Source organism: Anolis sagrei, chromosome 2 (assembly GCF_037176765.1).
Source record: "Anolis sagrei isolate rAnoSag1 chromosome 2, rAnoSag1.mat, whole genome shotgun sequence".
Lineage (NCBI taxonomy): Eukaryota > Metazoa > Chordata > Lepidosauria > Squamata > Dactyloidae > Anolis > Anolis sagrei.
Window position 1 is genome coordinate 310,178 of NC_090022.1, and position 20,339 is coordinate 330,516.

Genomic DNA, 20,339 nt, shown 5'->3' on the forward strand with positions numbered 1-20,339 from the left:
CAGTGTGGTCAGCGGTTATTGACTCAATTATCATTCTGTAAATGCTATGTTCCAAAGCCAAGATTTTACCAGCTTTCTGAAAGTCAGGAGGAAAGGGGCAGATCTAATCTCCAACAGGAGAGAGTTCCAAAGCCGAGGGGCCACCACCGAGAAGGCCCTGTCCCTCGTCTCCACCAGACGCGATTGCGAAGGAGGTGGGAACGAGAGCAAGGCAACCTTGATGGTTCATAGGGGAGAATCCGCTCGGACAGGTAAACTGGGCCGGAGTCGTTTAGGGATTTATAGAAGTTTAGAAGTACTCAGTATAATCATTAACAGTCGTTTAGGGATTTATAGAAGTTTAGAGGTTTACTGAGTATAATCATTAACAGATGAAAAACAGGTGTTCACATACAGTTGCCTTCAAAACTGTAAATAATAAATAATTTAAACAACTCGTTCTCTAAAGCATTCTGTTTTAATCTCTTATTTATTTATTTACTTATTTACCGCATTTGTATATCGCCTTTCTCAGCCAAAGGCAACTCAAGGCAGTTCACAGTCGGCAGCGATTCGATGCCATAACCATCATAAAGATACAGTTAAAACAATTATAAATACAATTAAAACATTTAGAATGTGATCTAAAAACAATACAGCCTGTAAAAATGAAATCTTGGACATCTCCTTATTAAAATCATTGTCCAATTGCATTGTTGCATGCAGACTAACACTCTCTTCGTTCTAATACACTACTGAACATTGACTCAACAAAGACTGACTATACCCTGCAGCATACTGACACTGAGTAACTTCTAAACTGTACTGCTTCTGAAGGGTAAAACTCTGACACACACACCATACGGTACAAAACTGGCTTCTAAAATGGAGTCTTAGTCTGAATAGTCCCAGATCTGGACACATGGTCTGCAGTCCCTCCCACAACCTCAAACAACACAGAGTTAAGGGAAACTGCATACTAAATCATATACGTACAATATAGTAAGCAAACACAATTACATACATAACAAATAACTAGCATAGGAGATTAGTAGAAAGATACTCCCCCCTGGGCACACAGAAGACGGGGCGACTTGGAAGGCGCTGAACAGACTGCGCTCTGGCCCCACGAGATGCAGAGCCAATCTCAAGAAATGGGGCCACACAGGCGAATCCTCGACATGCGAGTGTGGAGAAGAGCAAACCACTGACCACCTGCTGCAATGCAACCTGAGCCCTGCCACATGATGCACAATGGAGGACCTTCTTGCGGCAACACCAGAGGCACTCCAAGGGGCCAGATACTAGTCGAAGGACATTTAATCAACTACCAAGCTTGCAAAATTTGTGTTTTGGCATTTACAGAAATTTTCTGGATATAAGGAGCAAACCTTGGGACTGATCTTCGGGAGAAAAGTATTTGTCTTATTTTGGTGGTAGATGCTGCTGGTTTTCCCCCAGGTTTGTGGATTTTCGGTGTCCTGACCTGTCTCCTTGGAATCCTGGAACCTTGAATCTTTGGACTGACTTTTGACTACAGTATAGACTCCTGGTCCTCTTGAGTTTATTGAACTCTCAGCATCTGACCACTGGACTGGACCTTTTGACTACAGAGTTATCTTGAACCTGCAACAGTGTTTGCTGTTTTTGTTTTATATTCTGTGGCTGAGTGTTATCCTTGTGTTTTATGTTTTGGACTATTAAAACATCCAGAAAGTAAGTGCTGTTTTAATTAAATTGTTTAACACAAACTGGGAGTTTGGTTCATCTCTGCCTAAATATTGGCAGAGCCCTGGCAACGTGACAATACGCAAGTTAAAATGTAAAGACCATATGAAACTTATCTCTCTATATTATGATATTGCACTATATAATATATATTGAAAATGTTATATGAGGTTGTCTTAACCTCTGGTTTGCTAGTCAAACTGAATTATTGTGCTGCAAAAGTATGTCACCTACATGAAAAGTTTGGAAAACTCTGGCTTGGAGAATCTCTATGGGGTTAAATACCACTGTTCTTTCCAATGTGAACTCCATGTCTATAGACTTGAACTCTCAGAGAAGCTCTTTCCACATGCCATGTATTTATAGGGTTTCTCCCCAGTGTGAGTCCTTTGATGCTTATGTAAATTTCCACTGTCTGTGAAGCTCTTTCCACACTCGTGGCATGTATTGGGTTTCTCCCCAGAGTGAGTCCACTGATGACTAAGTAGACTTGAACTACGAGTGAAGCTCTGTCCACACTCCAGGCAAGTATAAGGTTTCACCCCAGTGTGAATGCGTTTATGTCTATATAGACCTGAATTGTCAGTGAAGCTCTGTCCACACTGCAGGCACGTATAGGGTTTCTCTCCTGTGTGAGTCCTTTGATGTGAACGCAGATTTCCACTCTGAGTGAAACTCTTTCCACACTCCAGGCATTTATAGGGTTTTTCCACAGCGTGAGTCCTTTCATGTGAACGTAGATTTGAATTCTTAGTGAAGCTCTGTCCACACTCCTGGCACGTATAGGGTTTCTCCCCAGTGTGAGTCATCTGATGTGAACGTAGGCCTGAATTAAGACTGAAGCTTTGTCCGCACTCCAGGCAGGTATATGGTTTTTCCCCAGTATGAATCTTTTGATGCAAACGGAGACCTGTACTATAAGTGAAGCTCTGTCCACACTCTAAGCATGTATAGGGTTTTTCCCCAGTGTGGGTTCGTTGGTGTGAACGTAGATTTGAACTATGAGTGAAGCTCTGCTCACACTCCGAGCATTTATAGGGTTTTTCCCCAGTGTGAATCCTTTTGTGTGAATTTAGATGTCCCTTCTGAGTGAAGCTCTTTCCACACTCCAGGCATGGATAGGGTTTCTCCCCAGTGTGAGTCCTTTGATGCCTACGTAGATGCCCCCTCTGAATGAAGCTCTGCCCACACTCCAGGCATGGATAGGGTTTCTCCCCAGTATGAATCCTTTGATGTGAACGTAGAACTGTACTATCAGCAAAGCTCTGTCCACACTCCGGGCATGTATAGGGTTTCTCCCCACTGTGAGTCCTTTGATGTGAATGTAGACCTGAACTCTGAGAGAAGCTCTGTCCACACTCCCGGCATGTATAAGGTTTCTCCCCAGTATGAATCCTTTGATGTCTATGCAGAACTGTACTACGAGCAAAGCTCTGTCCACACTCCAGGCATGTATAGGGCTTCTCCCCAGTGTGGGTCCTTTGATGTGAATGTAGAGTCCCACTCTGAGCAAAGCTCTTTCCGCACTCCAGGCATTCGTAAGGCTTCTCCCCAGTGTGAGTCCTTTCGTGTTGCTGCAGGTGAATCCTCCGAGTGAAACTCTTGCCACACACCAGGCATTTAAATGCCTCCTCCTTCATGTTAACAGTGATATTGGTGCCTAATTGCAATACAGATACTTGACTCTTCTTCCTTCCTTCCTTTTTATCTGAATTCAGCAAGATTATCACCTTGAGAGGATTGTGTCTTCCTGTTCTATTGGCTTCCTCGCTGCATCCAAGAAGTGGCTCCACAGAATCCTCATTTCCCTGGTCAAAAAAGAAGGAAAAGATTAAGGATGAAAGCCGGAAACCTTATTTACCTCCAAGATTTCCCCTTTTACCATTCATGGGTCATGTTGAAAATGGAAATATCAAGAAATGCAAGCATCAAGGTCTCAAGCACATACAAAAAACCCCCCTAGTAAAGGTAACCACTGATTCTCAAAAAACAAGGGGATGAATCCAGAAAGAAGGAAGAAAAGAAGGGAGGGCGGGGGACAGTGGGAGACAGAAAAGAATGAATGATAGAAGAGGAAGGAGAACTGCTTCCAATACTGAAACATCACACTGAATTCATTGGGTCGATCCCCACCTGTCAAACTGTAAGATCTAAATAGCAATAGTAAATAACCACTCACAAGCCGGCTTGCTTTGAAATGGATATATTGCTTGTATCTCTGCAGCAAAAAAGACACTCCTGACTTTTTCCCACCATCACTTCCTTTTATACACCTTTCCTGCCCATCTCTCCCTCTTCTCAGTTTCATAATATGAAAGCCTCTGCTGGCTTCAGAATATCACAGAGAGAATTGATTCAGTCAGGATGATTCAGTCAGGATGTCATGGAGGGAATTTGTGATGTCTTCATGCCTTCAGAAATTGACTCCTGACACCACCATTGCCATTCACACCATTGCCATTCACCACCCCTTCTTGCTCTTTAACCCTCCTTTGCTTTGCTCTCTATCTCACTGCAAAATGAAGAAATCCTGTGTACTCCGTTCTTCCTCCAGAACCCTCCATTGCATTGCTTTCCTCTGTCTCTCCCAAATGGAGGGATCCTCTGCACCCGTTCTTGCGCTAACTGTCCTTTGCTTTGTTTTCCTCTCCCTATTTTCCTCCAAAACGGAGGGAACCCTCTCCACCCCATTCTTGCTCTCTCCAAAATGGAGAGCGGGAGGAGGCAAGGAGAAAAGGAAGAAAGGCAGGCAGGAAAAAGAGGGAAAGTATTCAGAAAGCGTGGTGTAATGGTTTGAATCTTGAGCCCAATGTGAGACATTAGACAAGACACTCTCTCTCAGATGGAGACAAAGCCAAATCCCCTTTGAATCCATCTTGATAAGAAAATTAAGCGAAAGAGGTTCCCTAAACCTGAAACAACTTGAAGGCACATAACAAAAACAACAACTATAGTCTGGTTAGTGTAGACTCAAACTATGGTCAGTGTAGACTCATATAAGGTATCCCAACTTTTATACCGGCATATAAGACAACACCTGACTTCTGAGAGGATTTTCCAGGTTTAAAAAGTCGTCTTATAGATCAGAAAATACGGTAGCTTGAATGTACCTACTTTTTAGAAACAATATTTATAATAATCTTGTGCATGAAACGAAGTCTGTGCACATGGAGACATCACAAGACAAAGGTATTTCTACCTCAACACCCCTGTGGATGATTTATGAGTATTTTCAGGTTTTGGAAATGCAGATAAGTGATACTCAACATGAAGCAGCATTGTTTTATGGTAGGCCGGGCAAGGAGCCGATTTCTCACTCTGTTTTACCCGAGCCAAATACTGTCTTACCAAGAAAACTGCCTGCTTTATACTACAGGGTGAGGCAGCATAACTTCCTTTTTTCAAAACTTAATAAAACCCATTGTATGAATCAGATTTTTTTAATAATGTAGGCGCATACCTAAAGTTTTGTTTTACGTAGTTTTGAAGATCAAATTAGGTAGGTGACGTCCCCCATTCTCCATACACTGAGTAAACCGATTTCTGGCGTTTGTCATTACTCTTGCCAGCATTGCAGGCATTACGTTGGCACTTTCCTCCTGGATGTTGGTCTTCAAATGTGTCCAGAGGAGGGTGGCCAAAATGATCAAGGGTCTGGAGAACAAGCCCTATGAGGAGCGGCTTAAGGAGCTGGGCATGTTTAGCCTGAAGAAGAGAAGGCTGAGAGGAGACATGATGAGAGCCATGTATAAATATGTGAGAGGAAGCCACAGGGAGGAGGAGGGAGCAAGCTTGTTTTCTGCTTCCCTGGAGATTAGGACACGGAACAACGGCAAAAGCACACTCCTCACAGTTCCAACGCAGGATGGCGACTGGACTGTGTTGGGACAAAACTTTATCCTCCCGCCTCTCAAACGAGACCACTAGCGCTCTGCTATGTCTTCAACCGACTGAATGGCGCGCATTTTAAAAAGGAAGTTATGCTGCCTCACCCTGTATATCGGCTTCCTCAATTCAACTTTCCCCAGATGTGTTAGATTACAATCTAAATTGCAGGAGATGAAAAGATAATATGAACTCAAGGCATTTTGTAGCTGAACAAAATAGGAGTAATACTTAGATAGCAATGCTCATGAATGTTGGCTTGAATGTCATCTGTATGCAGATGATGTCCAACTCTATCACTCCTTCCCACCTGCTACTAAGGAGGCTGTTGAAGTCCTGAACCGGTGCTTGGCCGCTGTGACGGACTGGATGAGGGACAACAGATTGAAACTAAATCCAGACAAGACAGAGGTCCTCCTGGTCAGTCGTAAGGCCAAACAGGGTATGGGGTTACAGCCTGTGCTGGACGGGGTCACACTCCCCCTAAAAGCACAGGTACGCAGTCTGGGAGTGATCCTGGATTCATCGCTGAGCCTGGAACCCCAGGTCTCAGCGGTGGTCAGGGGAGCATTCGCACCATTAAAACTTGTGCGCCAGCTGCGCCCGTACCTTGGGAAGGCTGACTTGGCCATGGTAATACCCGCTTTGGTTACATCCCGCTTAGACTACTGCAACGCTCTCTACGTGGGGTTGCCTCTGAAGACTGCCCGGAAGCTGCCGCAAGCCCAATGCGCGGCAGCCAGATTACTAACGGGGCTGGGTACAGGGAGCACACCACTCCGCTGCTACACCAGCTCCACTGGCTGCCGATTAGCTTCCGAGCACAATTCAAAGTGCTGGTGTTAATCTATAAAGCCCTAAACGACTCCGGCCCTGTTTACCTCTCCCAACGTATTCTCCCCTACGAACCATCAAGACCACTAAGATCGTCTGGAAGGGCCACACACATATACACACATATACACAAATATTATTAGCATAGCACAATATCAGTATTATATATTACTGTATTGTACTATACCATTATACTGTAATACTCTTAGTAATATTACATGTAGTATACAATATATAATTATAATACCGTATTATTATTACTATTACTAACCGTTCCCTGCCACGCATTGCTGTGGCACAGTCTATGTATAAATGTGTTTATGTATGTGTGTGTGTGTATATATATGTGTGTGTGTGTATAGATGTGTGTGCATGTATATATGTGTGTATACGTATATTTGTGTGTTTAGATGTGTATATGTATATTGTGTGTATGTGTGTATATGAGCACACATATACACAAATATTATTAGCATAGCACAATATCAGTATTATATATTACTATATTGTACTATACCATTATACTGTAATATTATTAGTAATATTACATGTAATATAAAATATATAATTATAATACCTGCAAGGAAGACTCCAGCAAGACATGGAGCGAGAGTTGCCAGATGCACAAGCTGGGTTCAGAAAAGGCAGGGGAACGAGAGACCAGATTGCCAATATCCGGATGCTGGAGAATGGAGAAAGGCAGGACCAGGTAGCAACAGGAAGAACTGACCATGGAACAACAGACTGGTCCCTCATTGACAGAAGATAGAATCATGGAATCCTGGAATTAAAGAGTTGGAAGAGACCTCATGGGCCATCCAGTCCAACCCCATTCTGCCAAGAGCAGGAATATTGCATTCAAATCACCCCTGACAGATGATTTGGAAAAGGCGTCCGGCGGGGTTGTATACTCTCCCCCAACCTATTCCACTTGTATGCAGAACACATCATGCGACACATGCGGGGCTTGACGAATGCAAGGTTGGGGTGAAAACTGCTGGAAGAATCATGAACAACCTTAGATATGCAGATGACACCACTTTGATGGCCGAAAGCGAGGAGCTGAGGAGCCTTCTAGTCAAGGTGAAAGAAGAAAGCGCAAAAGCTGGGTTGCAGCTAAACATAAAAAAATAAAACCAAGATTATGGCAACAAGAATGATTGACAACTGGGAAATAGAGACAGAATGGGGGACAATGCCTGGCTTGAAAGCAGGACGTGTGAAAAAGATCTCGGAGTCCTCGTGGACAGGAAGTTAAACATGAGCCAGAAATGTGATGTGGTGGCAAAAAAAACCAAAAAAAAAAAAAAAAACCAATGGGATTTTGACCTGCATCAAGAGGAGCCTAGTGTCTAGGTACAGGGAAGTCCTGCTCCCCATGCTCTCTTCTGCTTTGGTTAGACCACTTTACCTGGAATATTGTGTCCAATTCTGGGCACCACAATTCAAGAGAGATGCTGACTCTAAGCTGGAATGTGTCCAGAGGAGGGCGACTGAAATGATCAAGGGTCTGGAGAACAAGCCCTATGAGGAGCGGCTTAAGCAGCCGGGCATGTTTAGCCTGAAGAAGAGAAGGCTGAGAGGAGACATGATGAGGGCCATGTATAGATATGTGAGAGGAAGCCACAGGGAGGAGGAGGGAGCAGATCAAGGGTCTGGAGAACAAGCCCTATGAGGAGCGGCTTGAGGAGCTGCAGGGCATGTTTAGCCTGAAGAAGAGAAGGCTGAGAGGAGACATGATGAGGGCCAGGTATAATAAATATGTGAGAGGGAGCCACAGGGAGGAGGAGGGAGCAAGCTTCCTTTCTGCTTCCTTGGAGACTAGGACGAAAGGGAACAATGGCTTCAAACTACAAGAGAGGAGATTCCACCTGAACTTGAGGAAGAACTTCCTGACTGTGAGAGCCGTTCAGCAGTGGAACTCTCTGCCCCGGAGGGAGTGTGGTGGAGGCTCCTTCTTTGGAGGCTTTTAAGCACTGGCTGGATGGCCATCTGTCAGGGGTGCTTTGAATGCAATATTCCTGCTTCTTGGCAGAATGGGGTTGGACTGGATGATGGCCCAGGAGGTCTCTTCACACTCTAGGATGAACTTCCTGACTGTGAGAGCCGTTCAGCAGTGGAACTCTCTGCCCCAGAGTGTGGTAGAGGCTCCTTCCTTGGAAGCTTTGAAACAGAGGCTGGATGGCCATTTGTCAGGGGTGCTTTGAATGCAATATTCCTGCTTCTTGGCAGAATGGGGCTGGACTGGATGGATGGCCTACCAGGTCTCTTCCCACTCTAGGATTCTATGTCTATATGTGTGTGTATATGCATATATGTGTGTATGTAACTGTGCATGTGTATGCATATAGATAGATAGATAGATATTGCATTAGATTATATTATAAACATTATATGTCTATAAAGTGTGTTATGAGCATAAGAAGGGGGGGGGGCCAGTTGGAACTGCCTTCCTGCCCCGCAAGAGGTTCAATGTAGAGGGCCAATGGAGCCCATAAGTAGAAGACTATCAGCGGGGAACACCAGCCCCGAGCCAGGCAGGGAGAGCTGGGAAGGAAGGAAGGAAGGAAGGAAGGAAGGAAGGAAGGAAGGAAGGAAGGAAGGAAGGGAAGGGAAGGAAGGAAGGAAGGAAGGGAGGGAGGGAGGAGGGAGGGAAGGAAGGCCGAGGGAGGGGGGAGGGCCCGCGGGGCATGCTGGGAAACGGGGCAGGAGTGGGGCCTGGGCCTCCAGTGAGGCCTCGCCCTTCTCTCTCCAGGGAAGGAAGGAAGGAGGCCGGCCGCGCCCGCTTCTCTCCCCCAGGCGAGACAGATCGAGATACAGACCTACCTACCTACCTCTCTCTCTCTCTGTCTCTCTCTCTCTGCGTGCGTGTCCTTCAGCCTCCGCCTCAGGCAGCAATGGCGGACGGACAGGCTCTGAAGAAGAAGAAGCCCGCCTTCTGCGCTCTCCCATTGGCTGAGCCCGGGACGCCCCGCCCACCGGAGGCCGCCATTGGCTGCTCTGCCTGCCTTCCTGACGCACTCCGGCTCGGATTGACGGGTTGCCAATCTGTCAGTCAAAGCTGCAGAGCCAATGGGGGCCCCCCGGAGGGCGGGGCGTGAGGCACTCAGCCAATGGGACGGCGAGGGCCGGCTAGAGGAGGAGGAGGAGGCGGGGCTTCTTGTCCGGCCGGTCTCAGCCAGAACCTCTGCGTCCGCCATTGTTGCGTGAGGAGGGAAAGCGGCCGTTGAAGCCGAGAGAGAGAGAGGCAGGCAGGCAGGCAGGTAGGTAGGTAAGGTCTCGATCTCTTTGGGTGGGAGGGAGGGCAGGAGGAGGGAGGGCGAGGGGCCACCTGCCCCCGGGACGAAGGGACAGGAGCTCCACTGGCTGCCCTTTATCTTCTGAGACCAATTCCAGGTGCAGGTGCTCACCTACAAAGCCCTGAACGGTTTGGGACCACCCTACCTGCGTGACCGCATCTCCGTCTACGAACCCACGCGTTCACTTCGGTCATCGGGAGAGGCCCTGCTTGTGATCCCGCCTGCGTCGCAAGTGCGCTTGGTGGGGACACAAGACAGGGCCTTTTCCGTGGTGGCCCCCCGACTCTGGAACACCCTCCCCAAAGATCTTAGGCAGGCCCCTACATTGGCAGTCTTCAGAAAGAACTTGAAGACCTGTCTGTTCCGATGTGCCTTTCCCGATTAGGAAATCTCCAATACCAAGTCCCAGACGCACTTCACTGGAACTAAGATTGCTGCACATTGCACTCTGCACTTGCCCTATAATGCCTTATATCCCACCTGTCACAGCAGCACTTTTAATCCTGTACCCATTACTTTGGCCCGGCCCAGTTCTATTGTGTCTTAGTGTATTGTTTATTGCTTCTTGTTTATATTGTTTTAATTGTTTTAATTTGCTTCAGGTTTTGTATTGTTGTGTTGTGTTTTGAGGCCTTGGCCTTTGTAAGCCACATCGAATCCTTCGGGAGATGCTAGCGGGGGACAAATAAAGTTTAATAATAATAATAATTCAGTGCAATTAAACATAAACGACAGTGCATAATACCAATTTAAAAAGAAACGATGTCCTCTGTTCAAATCTTCATCCATTTACATTGTCTTGGCCATTACTGGGTCAATTGCCAACTCTAGTTTGTCTGTTTACTCCGGGGTTCCGAACGCTTGCTCGAAGAGCCAAGTTTTTACTCTTTTTCGGAAAGTCAGGAGGGGGGGGGGGCTGATCTAATATCCCTGGGGAGGGAGTTCCACAGCCGGGGAGCCACCACAGAGAAGGCCCTGTCTCTCGTCCCCGCGAGACGTGCCCGTGAAGCAGGCGGGATCGAGAGCAGGGCCTCCCCAGACGATCTTAGGTTCCTGGGGGGTTCGTAGGGAGAGATGCATTCAGATAGATAGATAGATGCGTTCAGTTCTCCCTTGGTGTCTATGCCAGAATTTTTAAGGTTGGCTTTGAGCCCGTCTTTCAATCTCTTTTCCTGCCCACCAACATTCCGTTTTCCGTTCTTGAGTTCGGAGTAGAGCAACTGCTTTGGGAGACAGTGGTCGGGCATCTGGACAACGTGGCCGGCCCAGCGGAGTTGATGGCGGAGGAGCATCGCTTCAATGCTGGTGGTCTTTGCTTCTTCTTCCAGCACGCTGGCATTTGTCCGCCTGTCTTCCCAAGAGATTTGCAGGATTTTCCGGAGGCAGTGCTGATAGAATCGTTCCAGTGTGGCGTCTGTAGACAGTCCACGTCTTGCAGGCGTACAGCAGGGTTGGGAGGGGAATAGCTCTATAAACAAGCCCCTTGGTCTCCCTACGGATGTCCTGGTCCTCAAACACTCTCTGCTTCATTCGGGAAAATGCTGCACTTGCAGAGCTCAGGCGGTGTTGTATTTCGGTGTCGATGTTGACTTTGGTGGAGAGGGGGCTGCCAAAGGAGCGGAAATGGTCAACATTTTCTAATGTTACACCTTTAAGCTGTATCTCTTGCATTGGGGAGGGGATGGCTGGTGCCTTCTGTTGGAAGAGTACTTTGGTTTTCTCGATGTTCAGTGACAAGCCAAGCTTCTCGTGTGCTTCTGCGAAGGTGTTTAGAGTGGCTTGTAGGTCTTCTTCTGAATGCGCACAGACGACATTGTCATCTGCATACTTTTTTTGTCATGTCAGGAGTGTCCTGTTGTGAGAGAATTGGCCGTCTGCAAGGACGTTGCCCAGGGGACACTGATGATTTTGATGTTTTTATCATCCTTGTGGGAGGCTTCTCTCATATCCCCGCATGAGGAGCTGGAGCTGATAGAGGGAGCTCATCCGCCTCTCCCCGGATTCAAACCTGTGACCTGTCGGTCTTCAGTCCTGCCGGCACAGGGCTTTAACCCACTGCACCAGTATGCATCAGCATACTGGAGTTCTATAACAGATGTTGTTGTAACCTTGGTTTTGGCTTTCAGTCTGCTGAGGTTGAATAGCTTGCCATCTGTCCGATAGATGATTTCCACTCTGGTGGGAAGCTTCCCATCAACAAGGTGAAGTATCATAGTGATGAAGATGGAGAATAGAGTTGGGGCAATAATAAGACATCATTCCTGTTTGACACCCGATTCCACCTTAAATGGGTCCCCTCAGGGGTTGAGAAGGACGGGATAGAAATGCGGGAAATAAAATAAACATTGCTGTCCAAGACTGTTTCCATCATGAAATCTCAAAAAAGCCAAAGGGATTTTGGCCTGCATCAATAGGAGCATAGTGTCTAGATCTAAGGAAGTAATGCTCCCCATGCTCTATTCTGCTTTGGTTAGACCACATCTGGAATATTGTGTCCAATTCTGGGCACCACAATTCAAGAGAGATATTGACTCTAAGCTGGAATGTGTCCAGAGGAGGGCCACTAAAATGATCAAGGGTCTGGAGAACAAGCCCTATGAGGAGCAGCTTAAGGAGCTGGGCATGTTTAGCCTGAAGAAGAGAAGGCTGAGAGGAGATATGATAGCCTTGTATAAATATGTGAGAGGAAGCCACAGGGAGGAGGAGGAGGGAGCAAGCTTGTTTTCTACTTCCCTGGAGACTAGGATGCAGAACAATGGCTTCAAACTACAAGAGAGGAGATTCCATCTGAACACGAGGAAGAATTTCCTGACTGTGAGAGCCGTTCAGCAGTGGAACTCTCTGCCCCAGAGGGAGTGTGATGGAGGCTCCTTCTTTGGAAGCTTTTAAGCAGAGGCTGGATGGCCATCTGTCAGGGGTGATTTGAATGCAACATTCCTCATTCTTGGCAGAATGGGGTTGGACTGGATGGCCCACCAGGTCTCTTCCAACTCTAGGATTCTATGATCTTTAAAGAGGGAGGACCTGAGTTGACACACCAACTCCACCAGCTCATAGAAAAAGTGTGGGTGACCAAGAAAAACCCGGCAGACTTCAAGGATGCCACCACCATCATCACCCTCTTCAAAAAAGGGGAAAGAACAGACTGCGGAAACTATGGAGTTCTCTCCCTTCTAACCTCTGCTGGGAAAATCCTGGTAAGAATCCTTGCAAACTGCCTTCTGCCCCTCTCAGAAGACCCCCTCCCAGAATCCCAGAACGGCTTCCGCCCCTCCAGAGGAACCGTGGGCATGATCTTCTCTGCACGACAGCTCCAAGAAAAAGGCAGGGAGGAAAACCAACCCCTGTACATGGCATTCATCGACCTTGCAAAGGCATTTGACACAGTGAATCGCAGCGCTCTCTGGACCATCCTCCAAAACATCGGGTGCCCAAGCAAATTTGTGAACATCCTGCGGCTCCTCCATGATGGCTAGTCTACAATAATAACAACAATGACAACAAAGACATTAGAGCCAATGCCATCACAACCAGAATTGAAAAGTCTATGACAAATCCGACGTGTGCACTCTGCAAGGAAGCAGATGAAGTAGTAGATCCCATCCTCAGCTGCTGCAAGAAGATCACATAGACAGACTACAAGCAGAGGCACAACACTGTTCCTCGTATGATTAATTGGAAGTTGTGCCACAAACACCATCTGCCTGCGACAAAGAACTGATGGGATCACCAACCAGAAAAAGTTACAGAAAATGAACACACCAAACTCCTCTGGGACTTCCGGATTCAGACAGACAGAGTTTTGGAGCACAAGACTCCTCAGCTCATGATTGTGTTAAAAAACAAAGTATGGATTGTTGATGTTGCAATCCCAGGTGACAGCAGGATTGAAGAGAAGCAACTGGAAAAGCTGACACAATATGAGGATTGAACTACAAAGACTCTGGCACAAGCCAGTCAAGGGGGTCCCAGTGGTGATCAGCACACTGGGTGCAGTGCCTAAAGACCCTGTCCTGCACTTAAACACAATCAGCACTGACAAAATTACCACCTGCCAGGTGCAAAAGGCCACCTTACTGGGATCTGCACGCATTATTCGCCGATACATCACACAGTCCTAGACACTTGGGAAGGGTCCGACGTGTGATCCAGTACAACAGCCAGCAGAGTGATCTTGTCTGCTGTGGACTCATCTTGTTGTGTTTCAAATAATAATAAAATTGTATTTATATACCACTCTAACTCCCCAAAAGGACTCAAGTAACAAACACCAAAACATACCAAATAAACAACATAAACATAGAATTATCAAAACAACATCACCATAAAATTGTCAAAATGATACATATATATAAAAAATAATACCGCCTGTTCTTCGTGCATACTATTAGGGCCAAGATTTCAGAAATGGGCCTAGGCAATTAAGAAGGGCTGGACTGGGCTCGTGCAAACCTGGATATGAGGGGCCACCCATTGTACTAGTTGGAATTTCCGGGCCATCTTCAAGGGCAGCCCCACGTAGAGCGCGTTGCAGTAGTCCAATCTGGATGTAACCAAGGCGTGGACCACCCTGGCCAAGTCAGACTACACGAGATATGGCAGCTGCTGGCGCAGAAGTTTTAATTGTACAAAGACCCTCTCGGGCACCGCCGACACCTGAGCATCAAGTGACAGCACTGAGCCCAGGAGGACCCCCAAGCTATGGAGCAGACTCTTCTGACGTTTCACCCACATCTATAGCAGGCATCCTCAGAGGTTGTGAGGTCTGTTGGAAACTAAGCAAGTGATGTTTATATATCTGTGGAATGTCCAGGGTGGGAGAAAGAACTCTTGTCTGTTTGAGGCAAGTCCAAATGGTGCAATTGGTCACCTTGATTAGCCTGTCCTGATTTTCTAAATATTTGTAGCCAGATTTTGTTCATTTTCATAGTTTCCTCCTTTGTGTTGACATTGTCCACATGTTTCTTGTGGATGTCAGTGGCTTCTCTGTGTCGCCTGACATGGTGGTTGTGAGAGTGGCTGTCTTCTCAAATAATATGCTGTGTCCAGGTTGGTTCATCAGGTGCTCTGCTATGGCTGACTCCTCAGGTTGAATTAGTCTGAAATGGCTTTCATGTTCCTTGATTCGTGTTTTGGGCAGTGCTGCCGTGTTTCGGGTTCCGTATGTAGACTTGTCCTTGGAGGCTCCTAAACAGAGGCATCCTAAACATGGCCATCTTTCCATAGAATCATATATTCATTGAGTTGGAAGAGACCTCGTGAGCCATCTGGTCCAACGCCCTTCCAAGAAGCAGCACAATCACATTCAAAGCACCTCCAACAGACATTAAATCGTGGCAGTAAAAACATATTAATATACACATTAAAATCACATAATCCGAAAATCATAGCCCATACTTCATACTCAGTGGAACACGCCTATTCACATTCCATACAAGGCATTATACATCCCATACAGGAAGCAGGAACTAACGCACTTAACACTATCCCTGCTGAACATTATTTCATACACATGCTTACAGCATTAAATCACATTTTGGAAATCTACTACATAACCCAAAATACAGAAACCGACACTCTAGTCTCCTTGCACACTTCATCAATGCCGACTCCTCAGAAAACCAAGGAGTCAGATTAACTGCGCAACGGGAGGGGACGCTTGGGGGCAATCGTGTCTAACGCCCTGTTATAGAGATCAACCAGGGTTTCGACAGGATCATCAGTCAACATGACAGAAAGATCCCCAAGAGGCATCAGGAGTCCTTCTGGATCCATAAGTCTCCTGGGGCGGACCATCTTTGTAGGTCCCTGCAAAGCTTGAAGGCAACTGTCAATCTAACACTGATCAGATGGTGGTCAGTCCATGGCAATGGAAGAATTTTTTGCTCTTCCATACCGACATCATTTCAATTCACTACAAACACTAGGTCTGCTGTGTGTCCCGCTTGATGAGTGGGTCCAGATATCATTTGGGACAGTCCCATGGTCGTCATGGCAACCATGAAGTCCTGAGCTGTGCCAGATAAGGTGGCCTCTGCATGGATATTGAAGACCCCCAGCATTACCAGTCGCTGAGAGACCATCACCACGCTAGAGACCACCTCTGCAAGCTCAGGCAGAGAGACTGCTGTGTTGCAGAATGATCGGTACACAAGCAAACTGTCCCAGTTACCCACCTTCAAGTGGACACATTCAAACCCAGCAGACTGCGGAATGGGGCATCTGGTCAGAGGGATGGATTCATGATAGACTACCACAACCCTACCTCCCCGTCCCCCAGGCCTGGCCTCCTGATGCACCCGAAACCCGGTGGACAAAGCTGGGTGAGATTAAACACACACACATACACACCCCAGCATATCCAACCAGGTTTCAGTAATGCAGGCAAGATTGGCCTTTTCTTCCAGGATAACTGTTGCTTTACCATTGACCGATCTAGCGTTTAACAGCAGAACCTTAAGCCCAGGGGGGTCTGTCTTAAGCTATCCTTCCTCAGAGTCACAAGAACTTTATTGCGCTTCTCCCTGGGTTGATAAATTTGACCACATCTTCTTCTCCCCCACACTACCTGGATGGTCTCTCCTGTCAGAGTGTTGATGGTTGCCAGCGAAAGGAATGCCAGATCACACAGACACTGAGTTGCAAAAATAAGGACTCTGCAGGCTTTGAGTTACAAAATAAACTAAGTTTTACTAAGTACATCAAACACACGTCTTACTACAGCGACCTACAAACAGGAAACTTAGACAAAACCGAAAGCCTCTGCACATTTGCTTATCTTCTCCTGCTGAGACTGGTAACTCCCTTCTGTTCTCAGCAGAACCTGTCTTATCTCACATTTTCAAGTTCACTTAATCACGGCCTCAAAGTGTAAACAATCTTGCAGAGTATTTCCAATTAACAGTGGCATCCATCTTTGTGATACATAGAAACACATTGAAAAACACATATGTAACTGAATTAATCCTGACATCTCCCTGGCCCAAAGTCTCTACCCTCCCAGAGATGGAAACTCCCGATTATCTCCCCCGGCAACTTCATGTATATGTTAAGCAACGTGGGGGGGACGGGACAGGACAATATTGCGCTCTGCCTGTGTCTGTCTCAATCACCTTCACCTGCTGAAAACCCTTTCCCTGTGACAGAGGACAGAGAGCAAGAGAGGGAAGTGGACTGGGGCGGAAAAGGCTGGGCAGGGAGGAGGCTGTCCCGATTGGGCTGTGCCTGTATGGGCATACCACCCTTTGGCCCAACCATAGGGAGCGGCCAGCCCAACGGGGACTTGGTTCAGAAGAGACCAGTTCTATGAACATCTAAGCGTGTCTTGAATTTTGAATTTGCCAGGCAGGAAAGCAACGCATTTGGGAATTTGGGATTCCTTGGGGAAATGTAGAAAAATTGGGGTCATAGAATCATAGCATCCTAGAATCCTAGAGTTGGAAGAGACCTCCTGGGCCATCATCCAGTCCAACCCCATTCTGCCAAGAAGCAGGAATATTGTATTCAAATCACCCCTGACAAATGGCCATCCAGCCTCTGCTTAAAAGCTTCCAAAGAAGGAGCCTCCACCACACTCCCTCTGGGGCAGAGAGTTCCACTGCTGAACGGCTCTCACAGTCAGGAAGTTCTTCCTAATGTTCAGGTGGAATCTCCTCTCTTGTAGTTTGAAGCCATTGTTCCATGGTGTCCTAGTCTGCAAGGAAGCAGAAAACAAGCTTGCTCCCTCCTCCCCCCTGTGGCTTCCTCTCACATATTTATTATACATGGCTCTCATCATATCTCCTCTCAGCCTTTTCTTCTTCAGGCTAAACATGCCCAGCTCCTTAAGCCACTCCTCATAGGGCTTGTTCTCCAGACCCTGGATCATTTTAGTCACCCTCCTCTGGACACATTCCAGCTTAGAGTCAATCTCTCTCTTGAATTGTGGTGCCCAGAATTGGACACAATATTCCAGATGTGGTCTAACCAAAGCGGAATAGAGCATGGGGAGCATGACTTCCCTAGATCTAGACACTAGGCTCCTATTGATGGAGGCCAAAATCCCATTGGCTTTTTTTTGCCGCCACTAATTTGCCGGGTCTAATTTGGAATGCCCAGGAACCAGACCTGGAATCCTTTGTGACCTGAAAGGGGACCCAGAAATTCATCAAATAATCAATAAAGGAATATTTAAGTTTACACTGGTCATTCGCGTAAACCCATTAATCAGAGTGAATGACACCCTCCCTATGGTCATGTTTAGTTAGGGTCAAACTACAAACTACAAGAGAGGAGATTCCATCTGAACATGAGGAAGAACTTCCTGTGAGAGCCGTTCAGCAGTGGAACTCTCTGCCCCGGAGGGAGTGTGGTGGAGGCTCCTTCTTTGGAGGCTTTTAAACAGAGGCTGGGTGGCCATCTGTCAGGGGTGCTTTGAATGTGATTTTCCTGCTTCTTGGCAGAATGGGGTTGGACTGGATGATGGCCCATGAGGTCTCTTCCAACTCTTTGATTCTAGGATTCTATGATTCAAGCTAACAAAATCAATGTAGCTGTTCAGTATTGGACAAGGATTATCCTCTTTGGCTTTCATGTCTCATGTTGAAAATGTCAAGAAATGGAGGTATGAAAGGACTGTTTTCTTCCATTCGTCCTTCTTTCCATTATTCATTCTTTTCATCATTGTTATTGAGGGCCTTGGCCTTTGTAAGCTGCACCAAGTCCTTCGGGAGATGTTAGCGGGGTGCAAATAAAGTTAATAATAATAATAATAATAATAATAATAATAATAATCCTCCTCCCTCCCTTTTCCTCTTCTGAATCCATCCCCAATCTATATATATAAAAATGCTCTGTGCCTAATGAGTACCTTAAAAACAAAAGAAACAATGAACGAAATCACACCAAATTTGGCAACAAAACATCTCAGAACACAAGGAGTGACCAAAAATTATGATTTTGTCATTTGGGAGTTGTAGTTGCTGGGATTTATAGTTCACCTACAATCAAAGGGCATTCTGAACTCCACTAACGATGGAATTGAACCAAACTTGGCACACAGGACTTCCAAGACCAACAGAAAACACTAGAAGGTTTTGGTGGGCATTGACCTTGAGTTTGAGAGTTGTAGTTCACCTACATCCAGAGAGCACTGTGGACTCAAACAATGATGGATCTGGACCAAACTTGGCACGAATATTCCATATGCCCAAATATGAACACAGATGGAGTTTGGGGGAAATAGAATCTTGACATTTGGGAGTTACTGGGATTTAGAGTTCATCTACAATCAAAGAGCATTTTGAACCCCACCAATGATGGAATTGGGCAAACTTCCCAAACAGAACCCCCATGGCCAACAGAAAGTGCTGAAGGCCACCCAGTCCAACTCCCTTCACCAAGGCAAGAAAACATAATCAAAGCCCTCCTTTTTATTTATCGTGTCAGAACAATCAGTCAAATTATATTACATTTCTAACAGAACAAAGCAAACAAGCAGATTACAAAATTTGTGAGTATGAGAGTTGATTAAATGTCCTTTGACCAGTACCTGTCCCCTTGGAGTGCCTCTGGTGTTGCTGCAAGAAGGTCCTCCCTTGTGCATCATGTGGAAGAAGGGCTCAGGGTGCATTGCAGCAGGTGGTCAGTGGTTTGCTCTTCTCCACACTCGCATGTCGAGGATTCCACTTTGTAGCCCCATTTCTGAAGGTTGGCTCTGCATCTCGTGGTGCCCGAGCGCAGTCTATTCAGCGCCTTCCAGGTCGCCCAGTCCTCTGTGTGCCTAGGAGGGAGTCTCTCATTTGGTATCAGCCATTGGTTGAGGTTCTGGGTTTGAGCCTGCCACTTTTGGACTCTCGCTTGCTGGGGTGTTCCAGCGAGTGTCTCTGTCGATCTTAGAAAACTATGTCTAGATTTAAGTCGTTGACGTGCTGGCTGATACCCAAACAGGGGATGAGCTGGAGATGTCTCTGCCTTGGTCCTTTCACTATTGGCTGCTACTTCCCGGCGGATGTCAGGTGGTGCAATACCGGCTAAGCAGTGTAATTTTTCCAGTGGTGTAGGGCGCAGGCACCCCATGATAATGCGGCATGTCTCATTAAGAGCCACATCTACTGCTTTAGTGTGGTGGGATGTGTTCCACACTGGGCATGCATACTCAGCGGCAGAGTAGCATAGCGCAAGGGCAGATGTCTTCACTGTATCTGGTTGTGATCCCCAGGTTGTGCCAGTCAGCTTTCCTATGATATTGTTTCTAGCGCCCACTTTTTGCTTGATGTTCAGGCAGTGCTTCTTGTAGGTCAGAGCACGGTCCAGAGTGACTCCCAGGGATTTGGGTGCGCTGCAATGCTCCAGTGGGGTTCCTTCCCAGGTGATCTTCAGAGCTCGGGATGCTTCTCTGTTCTTGAGATGAAAGGCACATGTCTGTGTTTTAGATGGATTAGGGATCAGCTGGTTTTCCCTGTAGTAGGCCCTCCTGACAAAGAGCCATCCAGCCATAGAGATATATATATATTATTCATACACAGACATATATATAGTATCATAGATTTGAAAGGGACCCCTAAAGAAGAACAATTGTATGTTGCATGTTCTAGAATAGGTAAATCAGACAATCTTAACTTCAACACTGACAAA

The 20,339-nt window shown here is 46.6% G+C and overlaps 1 protein-coding gene across 2 annotated transcripts in view; it reads right to left on the reverse strand.

Moving 5' to 3' along the window:
- Nucleotides 1-200: 200 nt before the first annotated feature.
- Nucleotides 201-20,339, reverse strand: part of LOC132766262 (zinc finger protein 135-like) — a 457,616-nt gene continuing 437,477 nt past the window's right edge. Inside the window, exons 1-2 of one of the 2 annotated variants that reach the window (XM_067464911.1) lie at nucleotides 9,261-9,335; nucleotides 201-3,515 (exon numbers count right to left, since the gene is read on the reverse strand). In XM_067464911.1, the coding sequence (XP_067321012.1) occupies nucleotides 2,022-3,347 (1,326 nt within the window). In that variant the 5' untranslated portion in view covers nucleotides 3,348-3,515; nucleotides 9,261-9,335 and the 3' untranslated portion in view covers nucleotides 201-2,021. Of the gene's footprint in view, nucleotides 3,516-7,003; nucleotides 7,187-9,260 lie in introns of those variants that run through there. The other variant, XM_067464908.1, reaches the window with a different exon arrangement.